The 21,507-nt window shown below is 40.1% G+C and overlaps 1 protein-coding gene across 1 annotated transcript in view; it reads right to left on the bottom strand.

The window, feature by feature from the left end:
- The window catches only part of rnf123 (ring finger protein 123), a 148,991-nt gene extending 128,704 nt beyond the window's left edge, over positions 1-20,287 (bottom strand). Inside the window, exons 1-8 of the mRNA XM_062970118.1 lie at positions 20,156-20,287; positions 11,921-12,037; positions 9,134-9,218; positions 7,121-7,200; positions 5,619-5,716; positions 3,445-3,499; positions 1,788-1,873; positions 882-968 (exon numbers count right to left, since the gene is read on the bottom strand). Of these exons, the coding sequence (XP_062826188.1) occupies positions 882-968; positions 1,788-1,873; positions 3,445-3,499; positions 5,619-5,716; positions 7,121-7,200; positions 9,134-9,218; positions 11,921-12,002 (573 nt within the window). The 5' untranslated portion in view covers positions 12,003-12,037; positions 20,156-20,287. The remainder of the gene's footprint in view (positions 1-881; positions 969-1,787; positions 1,874-3,444; positions 3,500-5,618; positions 5,717-7,120; positions 7,201-9,133; positions 9,219-11,920; positions 12,038-20,155) is intronic.
- Positions 20,288-21,507: the final 1,220 nt, after the last annotated feature.

The raw sequence follows: 21,507 nt of genomic DNA, 5'->3' as shown, positions 1-21,507 counted from the left end.
TTGTCAGAAAGAGCCTGCTCTTAAATCAGTAAAGCAGACTGTAGGTCAATGCCCTTCCAGAAAATAATGCCAGTCTCCATAACATTCCATTCCAAAGACCAATTATCTTCATCCCTGCTGTGCCCCATCCTCAAAATGCCCTCCTGCTGTTTATTACAACATATATGGTGCATTTATATTACACCAAGTGCAAGATATAGCATAGGTGACACCTGGCTTGACAACAGTACATACGATAGGGATCTAAGAGTCTTAGGAGATCACAAGATGGACATGAGTCAATAGTGATGTGGCAGCTCGAAAGGTCAATGAAATTCTAGGCTGCATCAATAGAAGAACAGTGTAATAAGAATAAAGGGAAGTACTACTTTATTTTGCTTCGGTCAGAATATTGTATCCAGTTTTGGGCACAGCACCACAATTCAAGAAGCATAGTGACACATTAGAAGGTGTGTAGAGGAAAACAAGCAAAATGGTAAAATGCTCTATGAAAAGCGGCTTAGTGAGCTAGTTATGTTTTGTCTGCTAAGAGCTTTTCAAAAGTGGAATATGCTGCCTCCTAGTGTGGTGGTATCTCCTTCTTTGGAAGTCTTTAAACAGAGGCTGGATGGCCAGTGCTTTAACTAAGCATTCCTGCAACTATGTTGCATGCTTTATTCTAGAGGAAGGAACTAGTAACCAACCTCTGAGTATTCCTTGCCCCAGATAACCTTAAGAAATTAATGGGGTCACCTTAAGTCAACAGATGGACCAATGGTTTAATTTAACATAAAGTTTACCTCCCAAGTTTCAAATTCTAGAACCAAGTAAAACAGAGATGCAAAACCCTTATGATAAGTTTACTCATTTAGGCAAAAAAAAAATTCAAATTAGATACTCACTTTACCATAGTTGGTGGTGGTCACATTCCATTTCCGCACTCGATTTCCATCATAGGCATATGAATCAGGAGTGTCTCCAACTCCCTCCTATAGAAAATGAAAGCAAAGAAAGTACCATAACCAAAAATGCTTGGAAAAGTATAAGGATTTAGCATATTTGATGCCTGTCTTTTGAAGTACATTTCCCTACCCCTACATAGCATCCCAAAGATAAGAATTCTGAGTAAGTTTTAGGCTGCACTTTACTATGGCCCAATAGTTTACTAGCACAGAATATTTACAACACAATAGCAAAACCATTCATCTTAAAAGCGGAGTGTTTCAGCATGTCATATACTTTATGCTTTTGTAAAGTTTTTCATGGTGCTGCTTCCCTTATTCCATAAAATATTGAAAATCTCATATCAACAAGAATTGAAGAATACAGAGTCTAAACCAGAGAACCCATAGCTGGGGAAACACTTCCACGGGGCAATATAAAATTCAAACATCAATGCACACTTGTAATATTAAGGTTTTCCAGTAATAATCAGATCGAGTTCTGTTTCCAAGAGAAGCAGAGAATGTGCTGTGGAAGGAAGTTTTAAGTTCCCTAGGCCAGCCTTAGGTATAAGCTTTCAAGAACAAGATCACAACACAAGACCCTTCCAGTACACACAACTAAATCAGAATGCAATATCTATAATGAAATTCATAATACAAAATGAAGAAGAAGAAGAAGAAGAAGAAGAAGAAGAAGAAGAAGAAGAAGAAGAAGAAGAAGAAGAAGAAGAAGAAGAGACAATCTCCTCAGTACTGCACACTGAGGGCCATTGAAATTAGAAACTTAACAGTCTGGAACAGAGGTGTTAAACCTGTGGCTCTAGGACTAAACAAGTCTAGAACTACACAATGTTATTATATTACCTCTTGATTGAATCGACAGTTGAGAGTGCACCAGCCAATCTGCATGAGGCCTTGGGAAGAAATCAAAACTTCGTAGATCCATTTTCCTAAAAGTAGAACAGAGCAGCAAAAGTGTTGTAAAGAAGTGTGTGTTTTATTTTGATTTATGGATGACATGTTTGTTTGATTTTGTTTTAAAAGTCATGTTTGGCTATGTTTAAAATGGGTAAGTATTAGAGTTGATAATATGTAGGGGAAGGTAACCGGCTCAGCATTCTGAGACAGGTTACCATAGTAACAGGGGTGGAGCCAATCGCCGTTTGGAGAGAAAAGGAGGGAACGTTTTAAACCCACTTTAGTCTGTAATGGTGGAATTACAGTGAAGACTGATTCTCAAGTGGAGGATCAGGGTGGCTCAAATGAGGGAATTTGAGTCAATTCTAAAATAAAGTGACTTATTTTAGGGAGTGTGTGTTTTTTAGTCACGGGGAAGACACTGGTTCCAAGTTAGGAAAAACCAGAAAAACTCAGGTCTCTAGTTGTGTCAAATTAAGCAAGTTGGGTGACTTGTTTATATTTATTGTAGAGTCTGAGTAGTAAGGGGAAGTAATCCCGGTTAGATCCAAAGTGATCAGGTTTAGACTGCTCAAGGGAAAGGAGCAAGTATTTTGAAAGTGTATTCCTCATAAGTTATATTTGCAACAGATTAAGGAAGTTTAACTCTGAGAAATAAATTGTAACCACTAAGCTTTGTACCTGAAATAAACTTGTTTTTGTTCTTTAAACCATCTAAGTCTCTGTCACACTCATATTCTAAGCTAAGCAACGTCACCATCAAAAGTGAAATAAATAAAGAAAGCTTAAAAAGAAGTATCCTCTGCCTGACATCTCCTCTATTGGTGGCAGCGGTTATATAAAATCATCATCGAGACATCTTTACATTTTGGTGGCAAGGGTGGGATAAAAAGATTCCTCCCTGCCTCACCTCTTTACATTTTGGTGGCAGAGGAGGGATTTAAAAGGATTCCTCCCTGCCTCAGTTCTTCGCAAATTGGTGGCAGCGGTGGGATTTAAAAGGATTCCTCCCTGCCACACCTTTACAAGCGTCATATGAAAAACCTTGGTTAAATGCTATAGGCTGAAATTGCTGAAATGTCAAAAGCCCCCAAACACCCGGAAGCTTTCTAAAAGGATATGTACATTCTCCCTGCCCCTTCATATTGCTGTTTTCATTAATATTTATAGGTCTAAGGATCCTATCATTGTTATTGTTATTCTTATAGTGCCATTATTTGCCTCTGTCATGACAACATCATATGGAATGCTGGGATTTGCAGTTTAGAGAAGGACACTGAGAATCCTCAGCAAGAGAGCCATTGGCCCTCTATAAACTACAAAGCCAAGAATTCCACAGGATGAGTCGTAGCAGGTAAATTGGAATAACAGCAATAACAATATAATGGGATAAAGCTCTAACCGTAATATGTTTATAGGTCTACTTGGGTGGCAACAATTAAATGCTAAAATCTTTCTATAGATTAACTGAAACAATGATGGTCCAAAATTAAAGTTTAGGATTTATGTACTCTCACTATTAATACATTGCTCTCCAATGATTACAAATATATGCCCACTTTGACCAATACTATAGTTGAACTATTTTCCCCTGAACTCTTACCTTTATATACACAAGTAGTAGCTCTGATAGAGCCAAAGTTACTATGGCCAATTACCTGATATCAGAAAAAGAAAAAAGAGAACTGTTAAATGCTATTTACAACAGTCATTCAACCCTAAGGATTTTATTATATCTTACAGAAACCGCTGGAAAAGTATCAGAACACTTCTAAGAATTCAAGTCTCAAATAATATCAACAGGAGTTTGCTCCTACCAAAAGAAAGAAAGCACACAAAGAAATCCCTGACACCTGCAAGTACACAGGATATAGGAACAGAAACAGCAACAATAAAAAGCATGTCTAAATTATTATATCCAGCTTCCATTTCACAAGGACAAACACTTGGTGGCCCCACAAACTGCCTGATAGGCTATGTGGACAGGTGGGGATCAGTAGGAAATAAGAACCTGGAGTATGCCAGTTTCAGGCACCAGATGGGCTTCATCACAGCAAGTCTAAATATCTGCCAGAAACAGCAAGGACAAGACACAGAATGCCAGATGGAATGGTAGAAGAATGTAAAGAACAAACGACTGCAAATGCAACAAACCCCTAGTACTAAAATCATGCCTATGACAATTGAGAAGAGTGCTGCTAATAAAAAGAGATGTTAGTAAACACAGAAGGAAACTATCATTTATCCTTAAGGTCACCCAAATGTTTGGTGCCCTGGACTGCCAAGCAATGCACAGCTGCTGTAAAATTCAGTTCAAAGGTGCTTCTGTTCCTACTTCCTTGGTTGACACACTAGAAACCAGACTGGCAAGTGAAATATAGTGGCAAGGAAAAAAAAACTACAGAGCAATCTTCTGCTATTTTAAAACACAAAAATATCAGTAGTAGCACATGTGAGAAATAAAAACGAATACTATAAGGACACTGACACAGAGGGTGCAGATATTACACTGATATTATAATACAATTCAAATCCAGCTCGAGGGTGGGGTGTCCACAAAATGTGCATTTTAAGTGTGTGCTGTATTGTGGATCAAGCCAGAAACTGTATGTTTAAAAAAACTTCATCAGAAAATCCAAAATGTCAGATAATGTGCTGCAATAGATCAGAGTATATCCCATGCAGGATTCAAAACCTGGATGATCCCGAACAGACATGGATAAGCACATCAATGCATCTCAGTGGACTGGTTAAGAAAAAAATCCTGCACTTTCTAGCTGCTGTTTAACAGTGGATACTGAAGTTCCTGGGTTTAGTTCCAATCTGACATCAGCTGATATTGTGGCCACCATCCCAGCCTCTAACTGAATTCTGAGGTGTTTGTTTAAGCACCAAAACCAGTTTGTTTTAATCCACTTCTAAACTGGATTATAGTGTTCATGTGAACTACCCAGAGCAGTAAAAAAATACTAATAAAACAGAAGCAGATCTGTAGAATCACAAAAGAAGGCAGAATTTAAGAGGACACTGCAAGAATATGAAACTGAGATTTGTAATACGATAGTAGCCAATTGACAAGAGGCACAATACAAGAATGAGTGATATAATTCATATCACACACGAGGAAATGTTTCAGGATTGCAGACATCAGAGGACTTATAAAATTCTATAGCAGTAATGAAAAGTATAAAGTTGACTTATGATAGAGTGGTACAATGTATCAAATGTACAATGCATCTCACAGCAACTCTAGATAAAACCCAACTCCTGCTAACACAAAGGAACAGTGCATTTATGTTAACCATAGTTAATAAATCAGAAGCCATCCTTTTGAATATGACATTTCTTCTTATATTTCCAATTTTCCTGTTAACCACAATTAAATGTTTTTCTACCACCAACATGAACCACAGTTGATATTTGCCTAACATCAATATCTGAAATATACCTCTAACTTTAGTTTCAGATTCAAGTTAAATGGGAGCCCTCTTTAACTTTAGTCAAAGTTATCATCGATACTGGAAAACTATCGAACCTGCCAGAGGACTTTCTTCTAGCAAAACAACAATGCAGTGAAGGAAATGCACATTTCCAGGGCTGGCATTTGATTTGTGATTAAGAAATAGCTATTGTTACATTTGCATCAGCCTTCAAAGAGAAGGCGAATGGGAATGCAGAAAGAAACACTGTAGCAAGAAAGTCTTAGTAAATACTGCAGTTCTTTCAAGTTCCTTAAGGCTGAGCACTGTGCATTCAGAGTGTTTACTTCACACTCACCCCAAGCAGGTCATCATCCACCAGCAAGAGCCCCTCAAAGCCACTGGTGTGATCCAAGACCACAATAGAAGGGCCAAGTCTGCCCTCTACTACCTGATCTGTAATAAAAGTTGAGGAATCATGAGACAAATTTAAAAAACAGTGTAAGATATGTGGTGGCCAAGGTTAAACACTGTTTGCAATTTTATAAGAAAAGGGGAGAAACAAGACTTCCATCACCAACTATGATATTACATGATATACAAAAGAAACACAAAAGAACATTCAACACAAGTTTTCTAAAGAAACAGAGAAAGCCATGTAGCTATGGTTACACTCATCACATGTTGTATTTTCTCACTAGGTATCCAAAACTGTATGTCTTGTCACCCATAAAATCCAAAAGGAGCATTGGAGAGCAAGAGCATGAATTTTTGGCAGATGTTGGGATTAAGAAACAGCAAAAACATTGAGCTTGTGTATCTAAAAGATATTTCACCACAGCGTCCATTTCTACAGTTTCCACAAGAATTCAAGTAACTGTGAGCAGAACAGATCTTTAAAAAGGATGATATAGCATATTATGAAGGAGACTATGGAATGCATGTGAAAGATGATTATGTAAAGGTAAAGGTTTCCCCTGACATTAAGTCCAGTCATGTCTGACTCTGGGGGTTGGTGCTCATCTCCATTTCTAAGCCGAAGAGCCAGTGTTGTCTATAGACACCTCCAAGGTCATGTGGCCGGCATGACTGCATGGAGCGCCGCTACCTTCCTGCCAGAGAGGTACGTATTGATCTACTCACATTGGCATGTTTTCGAACTGCTAGGTTGGCAGGAGCTGGAGCTAACAGCAGCCGCTCACGCTGCTGCCGGGGTTTGAACCTGGGACCTTTCAGTCTCCAGCTCAGTGCTTTAACGCACTCCGTCACCGGGGCTCCAAAAGGTGATTATATTTATTTATTTGTATCCCATTTGTTCCCTAGAATTGGGGTTCAAAGAAGCTTATCATTTAAATGATTAATACAATTAAAACATACAAAAATTGACATTAAAATAGAATTAAATTAAACACAGTAATAAAACACAATATTAAAATATAGCATCACATTAAAAGCATAAATAAGTAAATACCGTAGGTAAATAAATATTTTTAAAAGTTCAGTCTGAAACAATATTTTCCTTCCCAGGCCATTCTTTTAAAGCATTTTATTTTATTTTAAGAAGGATTTGTATCCAAATAAATCTGTGTTGGTTTATAAAGGAAGAAACTCCAGTATGTATCTGATGTCAGATCGCAGAAGAAAAAGCAATTATTTCACTGAAATAAAATCCTGAGAGTTGTGTCTAATTCATTCAATTAATTCAAAGGACTGACTCTTGTTTCTTATTGGAAATTAGCATATTAGTGCTTGACGTGTACTATAAGAAGGTAACTAGGCTCAAGAATAAAATTTCAGTAAGACACTATCTTGCTTCTTTTTGGAAATTCCAAACTAAACAGATATTCTAAGTAAACCTACCTTGACCATCTTCAGACCCGCCATTTTCTGTCAGCAAATGTTCTATGTGTTCTTGTAGATTTTGGAAGGACAGGTGCTTTCTAAAAAAAAGTGAACCATCTTTCAGAGGTTTCACATGACCCTCAAGAAATCCTAAAACAGAATGCTTTAACTATTTCAGTCTTGCTCATCATAAACTATTAATTCAAGTGAATTATGTGATTTATAAGCACAAGATAGAAAGGAAATAACTACTTGAAATGGTAAAAATTGAAAATATATTCAATGATGAATCAGATTGTGTCTGAAGGGAAATTAATGACATGATTTCTAACATACATTCTCTATTGCTCACTTTATGACTCTCTCATGTGTCAACATATCATCTCACTTTGCTGCTCTGTACATAGAAAGCTCTAAAAGAAAATAAATAGTTCTTCCACCTGCATCCCATGCAATTTCCCTCCCTATTCCCCAATGTCTTTTGTTCCAGTATGAATTTTATATATAATCTTAGCTATTATTCAATTTTAAGTGACAATATTTCTCCTTGCTTTCTAATGAACTAACACAAAAAACAAGATGATACAATTTTTTATAAGCAGGCAGGAAAATCAAAAGTTTCCTTGAATCCCTAAACCACCACCCTACATTTCAGTTGCTGGATCATATTTTGTTCAGGCCTAAAGTAAGACCACAATCCAACAAAAGGTAATTTTTATATTAAGCATTCTCTTTTCCTATCCAGGTTATGATCTCAAGAAACATATCAAAGAAACTTGATTATAAGGTTTGTGAAATTTAAAAGGGAAAAAAGGGAAAATAGAATACTTCAAGAATGTGTGTGAGCAACTGTGGAAAAGCAACAAGGAGCCACTCAGTTCCTTTTCCTCCTCCTGGTAACCTCTGCTCATCCAAAGTAAAAAAGGATGAAAGTTATTTTTAGCCGCAACTCACTTGTGAGTTCAGAAGCTAAGTATATAGTGGGTGGAATTTGACCTAGCAGATCTTTAAGTACAAACATACAACAGTCATTCAGCCAGAGAAACATTAACATGAGGTGTTTCAAACTGTACTAACAGTGTCCTGAAGGAATCTGCACTTCCAGAAATAGAAATGAAAGTATTCTTTCAAACAACAGAATTTATTCTGTGCTATTAACCTAATTGGCTTCACTGTGAAATAAAAATGAAATTAAAGGACTCATTTTGCAATTTTTCTGCAGGCTTCAATTGGGACTAATGTAGTAGTATACCAGTGTAAAATAACAAAAAGATGATAATCAGACAAAAGAAAGATGCAAGTCTAATTAAACAAAGTAAATTACATCACACTCTGTGATGTACTAGATAGCAATTTTTAAATATATAAGTTTACAAACACAATTGTGAACATCTTATAAGATATTATTAATTTTGAAACTGAAAAATCACGCCTGATTTTTTCTGAATGTTCTAGATATTTAAAAAAGTTTCAGTTACATCATTACTAGCCATTTGTAGTGACATTGTCAGATATATCAAAAATCTAGATCAGTAATTGATGCTCCATCTCTGCCTCTCCCAAACACCTTCATAATGAAAGCATGCAAGCCAGTTCTGAAATTCTGCAGTAGAATTAATGTTTTGTTTCATCTAACATCAGTGATATTCTTTTGTGTTTCCAAGAAAGTAATGGTGATTAGTAACTAAAAGAACAGATGGGCATACTGCGTCAACGTACCTGCCTTGTTCTTTTGAAAAAAAATGTAGATATAAATGAAAATACAATCATTCCTCCATATCTACAGATTCTGTATCTGTATCCATAGACTCAACTATCTACAGCCTTAAAAATATTTTTAATCCAAAAAGCAAACAATTCATTTTATATGAGGAACACCATTTTACTATGCCACTGTCTATAAGGGCACTTGAGCATTTTGGTATGCATAGGGGGTCCTGGAACCAAACTCCAGATGACTTCAAGGGCCCACATCATCAGCAGCAGCACAAGAACTTTGTTTGGCCTTGTGTAAATCAGGATTCATCATACCTGTAGGCAGCAGTAGGTTGAATTCCCTCAGCACTGGGGAAGATGCGATGCAGGTAATCATTTAAGAGCTTGCTGTTCACTATTCCTGTGATAACCAACAAGAGATAACTCAGCGATGATCTATCAGATATTACCCAAAAAAATCAGGTTGTCTTCTTGGAATTCTTAGAATTATATTCTATTTACTTTTTCCAAACAATGTAAAACTGTATACATGACATCCTTTCCTGGCAATCAAGACATGCCTCACATCAGGAAGGCTGCTGTGCCACATGCCTCCAGACCATTCTTTGTCTAACATAGTTAGAATTACATCATAGTAAATGAAAAACAGAAAACTGGAAATTAAGATTGCAGTTCTAGTGAGATCTTTTCATGACCAGTAATTTACAACCCAAACCTGAGCATGTTTATTTGAAATTAAGTCCCATTAAGTTCAATGGACAATCTGAGGTGTGCCTAGGGTTGTAGCCTTTGCTTCTAAGCATCTGCTCCACAAGAAGTATTTTCATCCACTATTTCCCAGCAGGTACAATAAACAAATGAAAAACTGTGCCTCTCATTATGGATGCTTATCTACTTCTAGATTCCTACATAAGAACATTAATAAAGTTTATGTAAGATGACATACAGGAAGGTGCTGTCTGAAGGAATCAAACAGTACATTAATGTACCTCCTGCCTCTCAAGGTTGTCAAGCTGTTATTTGAGTATTTACACATTCTCTTGAGTTACTTGGTAAGGGGAACTGCAGTATGCTGCCTGAAATGGCAGATCTGTCTGGCCTTCCCTTATTATTTCTCTTTGCCTCTCTGCTTCTTTTTTCACATGAACACTGTAAATGTGCAAAGATCAGCAAGAGGATAATGACAGACAAGCAAAATAAAAATAAATTAGAGTAAGTGGACAGAAAATCCTAACATTCTACAGAATTATTTGCCTTTTTTGCAGTTACAATTCAACATGTAAGCTATAAGTTTCTACTGTCCCTGTTTTTACTAATATACTAAGCAGAAGTGATATTTAAAATTGCTCTATTTTGAGCAGGGACATCCATCTGCTTTAAATCGTGTCTCTGCAAATGAATATAAATTAATATTTCTTTATACAATAGACCCTTAAACAGCACTCAGGGGGATTGGTAGATGTCAGATAAATGTAGTTTCTAGTTGCTTGAGAGTTACTATTAAAATAGGCCTAATTAATATTATACCCCACACTATACCATACCATAAACTCTGTATTGGCTTGATAGTGATATTAAAATACAATAATAAAAACCAAATAAAGACAAGCTTAACTTAATGTAACAGTTACAGTTTTACTATTACAAAAACAATTTTTTAAAAAATATTTCTTCTATTTATTTTTGCTGGTTGCTTGAAAATTCCAGTTGCTTGAATTTTCTGAGAAACTACTATACTAACATTTTCTTCATGACTATCTGTTGACCACAACTGAAGTTAGATTCACATTAACATTTTGTCACAAGGTGAATTTTCTGATTCGCTTGTAACAGATGTTTCATGTAGTTTACAATGCAACGGTTTAGACTCATTTTGGGAGACTTTCTGAACACATGCTGACTTACAATAAAATGACTCCTAAGGCAAGGAAACAAGTACAATTCAACCACAAGGAAAATTTAAAAAACTAAATGTCACTTTGGAGTCAAGAAAGGTCATAGTATTTGCTTAATAATAAATAAATAAATATTTCATTTATAGACTGCCCTCTCTCCCTGAGGGGAGTCAGGGAGGTTTACAGACAAAAAGGCAAACATTTCAAAGCCATAATCAAATTTATACATATCAAAATAATACAAAATAACATCAGTAACCCTATAACTGTAGCTTGGTCTTATTCCCCTCCCCCACCTGCCAAAGAGTATTCCTTTTTCCAGCTAAATGTACTTCATTCCACTTCCCATTAGAAACTTGTTTTTGTTTCTTTGGATGTCATTAACACTTCTGTCTTTCGCTACATTTAAAATCCTATTTATACGCTTTGAATGTATTGCACAGTAAAGACTCACTTAGCCAAACCCACAGGCCATTATATATTCCTGTAATTACAGACCTAGTAAGACTGTTTCTCTGAATACTTTATATGTCTGAAAACAAACCGTCAACCACATCTACCATCCTCCTCACAGTGTAAGATGGTTTCATATCAACATGGTTTCAACTAGGTTTACTAATTACTAGCCTCAAAGAACATTTCAGAGATTTAAGATACAATCTTGTGCACTTTTACCGGAGAAAAAAAATCAAAATAAAATCAGTGGGACTAACTTCTGATTCCATGAATCCTCCTGACTGATCTTTAGGCAGTTTTTCACCTGAATTCTCTGTGTGTGCACATGTGTGTAGGTACATACATGTGCACAATGACTTTGGGTTGGTTGGGGCAAACTTTCTACAATCTCCAAGTGTGCTCATACTGACATTTTATTTATTGAAAGTACTGGACCCCTGTCATCTTTTGAATCTGGTCAGCCTACTGGGATTACATACTGCTATTAAGCTTAGAAATTAAGCTGTAATTCCAATTATCTGTCAATTAACAGATGTTCCTTCGCTGCTAGACTTCACAAAAGGGCTACAACAAAAAGGTATCTGCTAACAAAGTGATAAAAGTAGGTCAGGAGGCAACTTCATTTCCACAGCTGAAGCTGGAACAAAGGTATCATGGTATTCTGCTAATTAGTATCTGTCAAAATGTTTTTGAGGCGTACTGTTTTCCTCTATCACCCACCCAGCCAAGGCAATCTAAACATTGTTCCTACCTGCGATCATGGACTTTTCTGGCTCTGTGCTTAACCTGTAATTCTTCCGAGAAAATGTTGTGCCAGAACCTCTTGATGTCATAATTCAGGTCCGTGTGAATGGCCACTAACATTAAACTGAAAAGGGAAGGAAAGTAAACGTATCAGAAATTGAATCATTTGCAAGAGATGGGAAAGATGTTAAAGGTTTTTCTGCTCCTCCACAAAACTGAAGGAGAGTAGCAGGGTAAACACACAAACAATTTTGCATTTGATGTGTTGAAGATGCATGTTTCATTTCTCCAGTGCTCAGGTAGCAGATATTGTGGGATTTTCTGCCTTGATATTCTGGGCTATATGGCTGTATGGAAGGGCCCTAAGCATGTCCTGTAAAACCACCAGGACTCTTGCTGTTTCCAGAGAGTGTTAGAGAGTTCTGGAGTCAAATGCAATTAACATTAATGAGTGGAAGCAGATATGCAGAAAAATCTACCCATAATTAACATTATTTCATTTGGCAAAAGCCAGAAAAGAAGAAAATATTACAAATCCCTAATAAAACTACAAAGCTAGAAAAAAAAGAACCACACAAAAAAGAGGATAGAAGTTCATTGAAAACTAAACCATTAAAACTGTTAAAAATGTGATTGTAAAATAAAGAAGGTAAGGCACACCATGACAGTGACACAGAAAGACCAATCTAACCTAAATATATGACTCACTCCAGAGAGTCAAAATTTGTTTCAACAAACACATCTCTCTAAAACATACACATGCGTAACATAAATGGTATTACCTAAAACAGTTCTAAATAACTGAAAATAAAAGACAGTGAAATCTGCATTTATCATGATAGTAATACAATGAGCAATACAGATGTCCAAAGCCTGTGCAGAGAACAGCAACATCCCAAAAGTTGACATTTAATCAGACACATATCCCCTCCATTCTCATTACAAATTTCCACTGTCACTTTTAACCTACATTTGAACTTGTCCTCTCTTCCACACAATGTATTCCACTTCTAAGATAACTGAAGCAGATATTGAGGAGTCTCACCTGTTTTATGCTCCAACTGTTATTGGTTTATCTTGTCAACATTTTGTGTGTGACAACCAGGGATGATTATTTTCTTTCACCAATATCCACTTTTCCTATAGTTACCATCTTGGTGCCAATTTCACAGATTTATCCCTTTTTATGTCTGTTAGGAATAGCTGATATAAACAGCCTTATAATAATAATACTAATAATAATAATAATAATAATAATAACAACAACAACAACAACAACAACACTTTATTTATACCCCGCCACCATCTCCCCGTGGGGACTCGGGGCAGCTCACAACATTACAAAAGTAACAGCGCAAATACATTAAACAATATACACAGTTTAAAACACAAGAAGATTATAAAGCAGAAGTTAAAACAAAGGTTTATATAACAGTAATAATATCAAACAACCACCAATGCAAATCCGTCAACTTCAAAGGTGGGGGAGGGACTGTAGCAGCAATATAAGATAAAATCATTAGATTAAAATACCCCGATGAAAGGAGCCTAATAACATTCAGAATAGAATTATAATGAGGCTGGTCATCCAATAGCTGTCTCTCCAAAGGCCAGCCCAAACATCCAGGTTTTCAATTGTTTCTTAAAGGATGGTAGGGAGGGTGCCAACTTAATCTCCCTAGGGAGGGAGTTCCAGAGCCTAGGGGCCACAGCCGAGAAGGCCCTTTACTTTTCCTTCCCTGTTCACACATTCTCTGTAAGGGGTTCTGGAAGTAGCTTTTCACTTTGCTTGTTGTGGGCCGATACATACAGCTACAATAGGATCAGCTACATGGAAACCCATTTTTTTCCAGCTCAAGGTTTATTGTGTAGTTTATTGCAGATATGCTACCACTGAATGCCACGTGCTTTTTTAGCCTTCTTTTACCATCTTCACAGTGTTGATGTTGCTTTAAAAAAGTTTCCAGCTGAAGAGAGGATAGGGAGGAAATAAGGGTGGCCAGACTGAAAGAGTCTTCATAAAAGAAAATTCTTTCTCAGAGGCTTTTGTAACTGGGGTATAGCCTTATATGGCATTTTCACTTTTTCTTCAAAACCAAGGGTCATCAAATAGACATGACCTGCAAGAGGTTCTGGTCAGAATAAAGTGCTGCCATAGAATCTGATGCCATGAGATGTGCTGATAATTACAAATTACAAAGAAGGGTGCTTCTACACTGCAGAATTAATGCAGTTTGACACCACTTTAACTGCCATGGTTCAGTGCCATGAAATTCTAGAATTTGTTGTTTGTTGAGACACCAGCATTCTTTGGAAAAGAAGGCTAAAGACCTTGTAAAACTGCAATGCTTGTGATTACAAAACATTGAGCCATAACTATCAAAGTGGTGCCTGTCAGGACCCAGGCTACAGAGCACCAATAACCATGCGCAGAGGCCAGATTCTATCTAATATCTTTATTAAAGGAATATATAAAGTCAATAAAAACAAGTGAAGAATATAGTTTAGAAGTAGACCTTTCAGGAAAGGTCAAATATAGTCCAGGAAAACAATGTCCAATATGTGATATTAGAGTCCAAAGTTATAATCCAATAACCGAAACACACACTTTGCCAAGCAAAGTGTGGGGAAATGACAGGGTCCTTTAGTCCAATGGAGCTTGACAACAAGGCTGGAAGCAAACTAGATTCTTGGCAAACAAGACTTGATACGAGGCAACAAGAGGCAAGAAGCAAGAACGAGGTCCGTGGCAAGATCCGGGGACAAGGCAGGCTTGGAACTAGAACAAGGTCCGTGGCAAGGTCTTGGGAACAAAGAACTGGAGTAGCGTAGTCCACACACGATCTCACTCCTGAAGCTGACGAATTGACTCCGCAACGATTTCCTTGCGGGTAAACACCTATATAGGATCTTGTTTTCCCGCCAAGGAACACTTTCCCTGGGGAACAAGAAGCGAAACCCATACTGTGTCCAGATGCATGACTCCTTAAGATTTCCCAAGGGAAACAGGCTTAATCAGCTAATTGTCTGGCAGCGATTCTGGCGCTTCAGCGATTCGCCTCCCTAGCGCCTCTATCTCGATTATAATTATCCCGGCGAGAGAACGGGGGAGATTTCTGCTCAAGGCTTGTTTGGCTGACTTCTTGTGGGCAAACATCTTGCAGGTGCAGGGGCTCCAATTCTGGCTGAAACGGTGGGAAACCCAAGTCTTCCTCTTCGTCTGCCACAATAATACTAGGAAGGGGACTACATGGCCCATGAGACATCACAGTGCCAGACTTCATTAATTCCACAATGTAGATGTTCCCTAAGACTGCTATCAAAGGAAAATAGACAACTCATGTAGGAAGATACAGATATCAATGGCTACTGGTTATTAGACCTATATGGTACATACAGAGTAACAGATGTTTCTGAACGCCACTTGCCTGGGGACTACAATGATAGATATTATCCTCATTACGTGCTTATGGGTTTTCCATAAGCATCTGATTGGGCATAACAGAAAACCAGATGCTGACCTACACAGTCCTTTCATGTGATCCACAGGAGCTTTTCCTATATTCACAGAGTTCACACAGACTCTGTAGGTCTGAAACTTCAGTCCATTGGATGAAGACCTTGGAGTCCTCGTGGACAACAAGTTAAACAAGTTTTGTACGCCGCCCTGAGTTTTGTACGCCGCCCTGAGTCCCTTCGGGTGAGAAGGGTGGGATATAAATGTTGGAAATAAATAAATAAATAAAAAAAACATGAGCCTACAATGCGATGCGGCTGCTTAAAAAGCCAACGGGATTCTGCCCTGCATCAATAGGGGTATAGCATCTAGATCCAGGGAAGTCATGCTCCCCCTCTATTCTGCCTTGGTCAGACCACACCTGGAATACTGTGTCCAATTCTGGGCACCGCAATTGAAGGGAGATGTTGACAAGCTGGAAAGCGTCCAGAGGAGGGCAACTAAAATGATCAAGGGTCTGGAGAACAAGCCCTACGAGGAGCGGCTTAAAGAACTGGGCATATTTAGCCTGCAGAAGAGAAGGCTGAGAGGAGACATGACAGCCATGTACAAATACATGAAGGGAAGTCATAGGGAGGAGGGAGCAAGCTTGTTTTCTGCTGCCCTGCAGACTAGGACGTGGAACAACGGCTTCAAACTACAGGAGAGGAGATTCCACCTGAACATCAGGAAGAACTTCCTCACTGTGAGAGCTATTCAGCAGTGGAACTCTCTCCCCCGGACTGTGGTGGAGGCTCCTTCTTTGGAGGCTTTTAAGCAGAGGCTGGATGGCCATCTGTCGGGGGTGCTTTGAACGCGATTTCCTGCTACATGGCAGGGGGTTGGACTGGATGGCCCATGAGGTCTCTCCCAACTCTACTATTCTAAGTAGCTACTATAAGGGGATAATATGAAGACATAAGATACAGGACATTAAATTTTACAGATTTTAATTACATTGTTATCTTGATTGCTACATTAATTATGTGATAACATGCCAGCCATTTGCTAAAATAATATAAACATGGAAAAGGAAACCATACCGATGTCTGTTTTGGCTTCAACAAACAGATTTAGCTGAAAACCCACAAGACAGATTCCTCCCCTGGATTTTCTGAGGTTGATTCAAGTTATATTCAGGATTTGGCCACAGAGCAAGCAACATGAATCCTACTGTATTCCAAAACAGCACTATAGCATCTCTGTACAATGCATGTTGCAATCATTCTGGATCTAAGTGTTGCGAAAGCTAATTCCACATAGCGTAGGATAATGATATCCTTCTAGATTTCCACTGGTGACCAAGAGGAAATTTCAACCACCAGCCTTTTGCCAAAACATTTCCTATAACAGTGGTTCTCAACCTGTGGGTTTCCAGGTGTTTTGCCCTACAACTCCCAGAAATCCCAACCAGTATACCAGCTGTTAGGATTTCTGGGAGTTGAAGGCCAAAACATCTGGGGACCCACAGGTTGAGAACTATTGTCCTATAACCATCAGACCTCTCTCTGACTCCACCACAAGCTTTTCTACTGTTGGGAAGGAGTTGTACACTAACAGCCCCATCCTATGTGGACTCTTACACAAGAGAAAGTTCTATGGAAATATATAGACCTTACTTCAGAGTAAGCTACTTTAGAATTGGATGGTTATGTCTAGAACAGCAAATCCCACTAAACTCAATGCAGTTTATGTGTCAAAATGCATGCTGAAGCTGACACCGAAAATCTCTTCCATTTATCCTTAGTCCACAAGGTACATCTGAGCAGCTTTGCTGCTTTTGCTGGATGGTGTGGGTGGGCAAGGGATTGAAGGCATATCACTTTCCCACAAACAGCAGGACTCCTGTGTGGTGTCAACAGACAGCAAATGGACTTGGACAGGAGACACCCAATAGGCTATACGTGCAGGGTATTCTAAATAGACAGGTAGATACATACATACAGATATGTAGGTACACATATAATGCCTTATACCTCTGGAATATTTTTTACATTTCCTCCCCAAAAAACATAAACACACTTAACAGGATTAAAAACTCCAGTGGTACAGAAATGTCGCAAAATGGCAAGATAAACTTTAAGTACAACTCTGTCCTTCAACCAAGTGGGTGTGCATTTGAATACCCAACATAAAATTCTAATTCAAGATGGAATTTGTAACTGATTAAATCCTGAAAATATTTATTCTTCAATATAAATTTCCTTATCCTTCAAATAATCACCATGGCTGCTCTTAGCGGTTAAAGAGTATACATGGGGACACCATGTACTTACACACAGGAACACAACGGTAATAAAGCACAGGGGTCTGTGCGACAGGAGATTATGAGTAGGGTCTATTTCAGAGAAAGAAACTGCCAATGCACCAACAACTCTGAGTATACCTTGACATACGCAAGTATTTCATGCAATACGTATGAAATGCTTGCGCAAAATCCTGTAAAATCCACAGGGTCTCCTTAAGTCAACAAGTGACTTGAAGGCACACATACATGCTGAAAAATGGAAATTATGTCTGAGTATATTGCTTGGGAACATCACTGAAAGCACTAAAAAAAATAGATTGCTGCCATAAAGAAATCAGATCCGCTGAGACCTTGGAAGCTAAGCAGGATCAGCGCTGATTAATATGTGGATGGGAGACTGCTAAGGAACACCAGGCGCTGTAAGACTATATTTCAGTACAAGGAACTGGCAATCCACCTGCAATTCTGAGTATTCATTGCCTAATAAAACCCTGTGAAACCGTGGGGCCATCCTAAGTCAATAAGCGACTTGAAGACACACAGACTGAGGACCCTTCTACACAGCCATATAACCCAGAATATCAAGGCAGAATAACTCACAATATCTGCTTTAAACTGGGTTATCTGAATCCACATTGCCATATAGTCCACATTGCTAATGGGAGTGGCATACAGGGAGCACACAACCCCCGTGTTGTGCCAACTCCAATGGCTGCTGATTTGCTACCGAACACAATTCAAAGTGCTGGCTTTGACCTATACTGCCCTGAACGGCCCCGGCCCAACTTGCCTGCCTGAACGCATCTCCCTCTTTGAACTATTGTGGAAGTCAATACCTTCTGGGGAGGCCCTGCTCTCAGTCCCACCACCTTTGCAAGCACGACTGGTGCGGACGAGAGGCAAGGCCTTCTCAGTGGTGGCCGCTCGGCTATGGAACTCCCTCCCTAGTGGGATTAGATCGGCCCCTTTCCTCCTGTCATTTTGCAAACAAGTGAAAACTTAGCTTTGGGAGTAAGCATTTGGCCCAGCATAATTACCTGTGCAATATAGGTGAAACTGGCTTTGGATTGATGAAAATGATTATCTGATTATCTGACTTTGGATCTATGCACAATGTTTACATATAATGTTTACATATGTTGTTTTAATGTTGTTTTAAATTGTTGCTTAATTGCTTTTCATTGTTGTTGTTTGGGCATGAAATAATGACACCCATGTAAGTTGCCCTGAGTCCCCTTCAGAGTGAGAAGGGCGGGATACAAATGTTGTAAATAAATAAATAAATCCCAGTTCAAAGCAGATACTGTGGGATTTTATTCAGCTGTGTAGAAAGGGGCCTGAGAAATGGAACAGTATATGTGAGTATATCACCTGAGAAGATCTCTGATTGCACAAAGGAAAATAGATTTCTGCCCTAAAGTCACTAAAGACACCAGATCCCCTCAAATCTTGGCGGCTAAACAGGGTCAGCCCCAGTTAGTACAGGATGGGAGGCCACCAAGGAACACCACATTCTGATTCAAGGCTCTTCTTAGGGCCCTTCCCACACAGCCATATAACCCAGAATATCCAGGCAGCAAATCCCATAATATCTGTTTTGAACTGGGTTGTCTGAGTCTGCACTGCCATGTATTCCAGTTCAAAGCAGATGTTGTGGGATTTCCTGCCTTGATATTCTGGGTTATATGGCTGTGTGGAAGGGCCCAGAGAAGATCTCTGACTGCACTAAAGAAAATAGATTTCTGCCTAAAGACACTAAAGACACCAGATCCCCTCAGATCTTGGCGGCTAAGCAGGGTCAGCTCCGGTTAGTATGGAACGGGAGGCCGCCAATGAACACCAGGCGCTTGAGACCATGGGCCCTTCCACACAGCCATATAACCCAGAATATCCAGGCAGGCAATCCCAAAATATCTGCTTTGAACTGGGTTGTCTGAGTCCGCACTGTCATATATTCCAGTTCAAAGCAGGATTGCCTGCCTTGATATTTTGAGTTATATGGCTGTGTGGAAGGGTTAGGGTTAGGTTCCCAAGGGAGGGACTGGCAAAGGCACCTCTGAGTATTCCCTCCTTGCCGGAGAAACCCCGATGGCATCGTTGGGTGGCCCTAGTTCCACAGGCGAGGTGGAGACAAGAGTCACGCGGACAAGCGAGCCTGTTTGGGAAGAGGAGCCAGAGGAGGGGCCCCTGCGAAGGCCTCCGGGGGCCTGGTGCCAAGGGGCAGGCAGGGGCCGGGTGGAGCTGGCGCGCCGCCGCTTTGGAAGGGGCGGGGGGCGGGGAGAGGTTCAAAAATACGGGCACCAACGGCAGCCCTGGCAGTCCTGCTGCTGTTCCCTGCTGACCTGACCAGGGCCTAATCACCCGGCCTTGGACAGCAACCTGGGCCTGGCGCCTATCCCCTTCCTTCCTTCCCTCGCTCCCTCTGTCCCTCCGGGGCCTCACGGAGAGGCAGTCCGTCAATCAGTCACTGAGGAGAGCCGGGCGCCCTCCGTACTCACCGCCACCGCGCGCCAGGCTCCCTCGCTCGCGCACTCCCTCGCCCGCCTGCCCAGCCCTGCCGGCAGCGGCTCCTCACAACATCCGCCCAACTACGGAACGCCGACAGGGACACACTTGGCAGGGAGACCCAAGTCGCTCCGCCTCCGCCTCCGAGCGCGCGGGCAAAGCTTTCCCTTGGCTGCAGCAGCAGCGGCAGCGCGGTTTCAAAATCCCGCTCCGCCCAAAGAGGGCGCACGGGCACGCGATGCCTCCCCCCCGCCACCGCAGCCCCATCTACTACGCTGCAGAATTAATTAATGCAGTTTGACACCCCCCCCCCCCGCACACACACACACACTTACTTGAATTTCCATTGCCAATGTTATGGAATATGTTGTCGAAGGCTTTCAAGGGCCGGAATCACTGGGTTGCTTTGAGTTTTCCGGGCTGTATGGCCATGTTCCAGAAGCATTCTCTCCTGACGTTTCATCTACATATAGGGAAGGCATCCTTAGAGGTTGTGGGGGCTGTTGGAAACTAGGCAGGTGGGGTTTATGTATCTGGAAGGTCCAGATTGGGGAAAATAACTTTGTCTGCTGGAGGCAGGTGTGAATGTTGCAGTTGGGCACTATTATTAATATTGAATGGCTTTCCAGCTTCAAAGCCTGGCTGCCTCCTGCCAGGGGGGATCTATTTATTCATTTACCCTATTTATACCCTGCCTTTCTCTATCCCAAAGGGGACTCAAGACAGCTTGGGCCAGGTTGGAAAGATACTTGGCAAAGTTAGGTCTGAACAACCAGTGCTTTATTATAGAGCAGGCATGGGAAAACTTGGGCCCTCCACTTAAGCGACTGAGGGGGAAAGGAAAGGGCCTGAGGCCAGGAATGGTGGGAGTTGAAGTCCAAAATACCTGGGCGACCAAAGTTTGCCCATGCCTATTATAGAGTATGTATAGCAAAGGCTTTGACTGTGTAAATCATTGGGGGAGGGCTATGGGTCTCTATGAAAGACAGCATCTGATTGAAGAGGAAACCATTAGGACAGGAAACTGAATAGTTGTCAATTGGCAACGAGGGGGGGGGGGGAGCTGCCAATGCTGCATTTTATCCTGTTTAATTTGCTGTAAAATCTCATAGGTAAACCAAGAATGGAATAGGAGGAAAGGGGCGAGAAAAATTGGAGAAAGGAACACCAATTTAAGATAGTCAGGGTTTTTAAAAAAAAATTGTGTCAGAGTCAACTTGAGAACATACTGCAGATCACTTCTGGTGTGAGAGAATTGGCCATCTACAGAGCCATTGCCCAGGGGACACCCAAATGTGATAGCTGGGAGGCTTCTCTCGTCCCCACAAGCTAGAGCTGATAGACA

This window comes from Anolis carolinensis, chromosome 2, assembly GCF_035594765.1.
Source record: "Anolis carolinensis isolate JA03-04 chromosome 2, rAnoCar3.1.pri, whole genome shotgun sequence".
Taxonomy (NCBI): domain Eukaryota; kingdom Metazoa; phylum Chordata; class Lepidosauria; order Squamata; family Dactyloidae; genus Anolis; species Anolis carolinensis.
The sequence above is the reverse complement of the archived record's forward strand: the minus strand, read 5'-3'. Positions and strand labels throughout refer to the sequence as shown.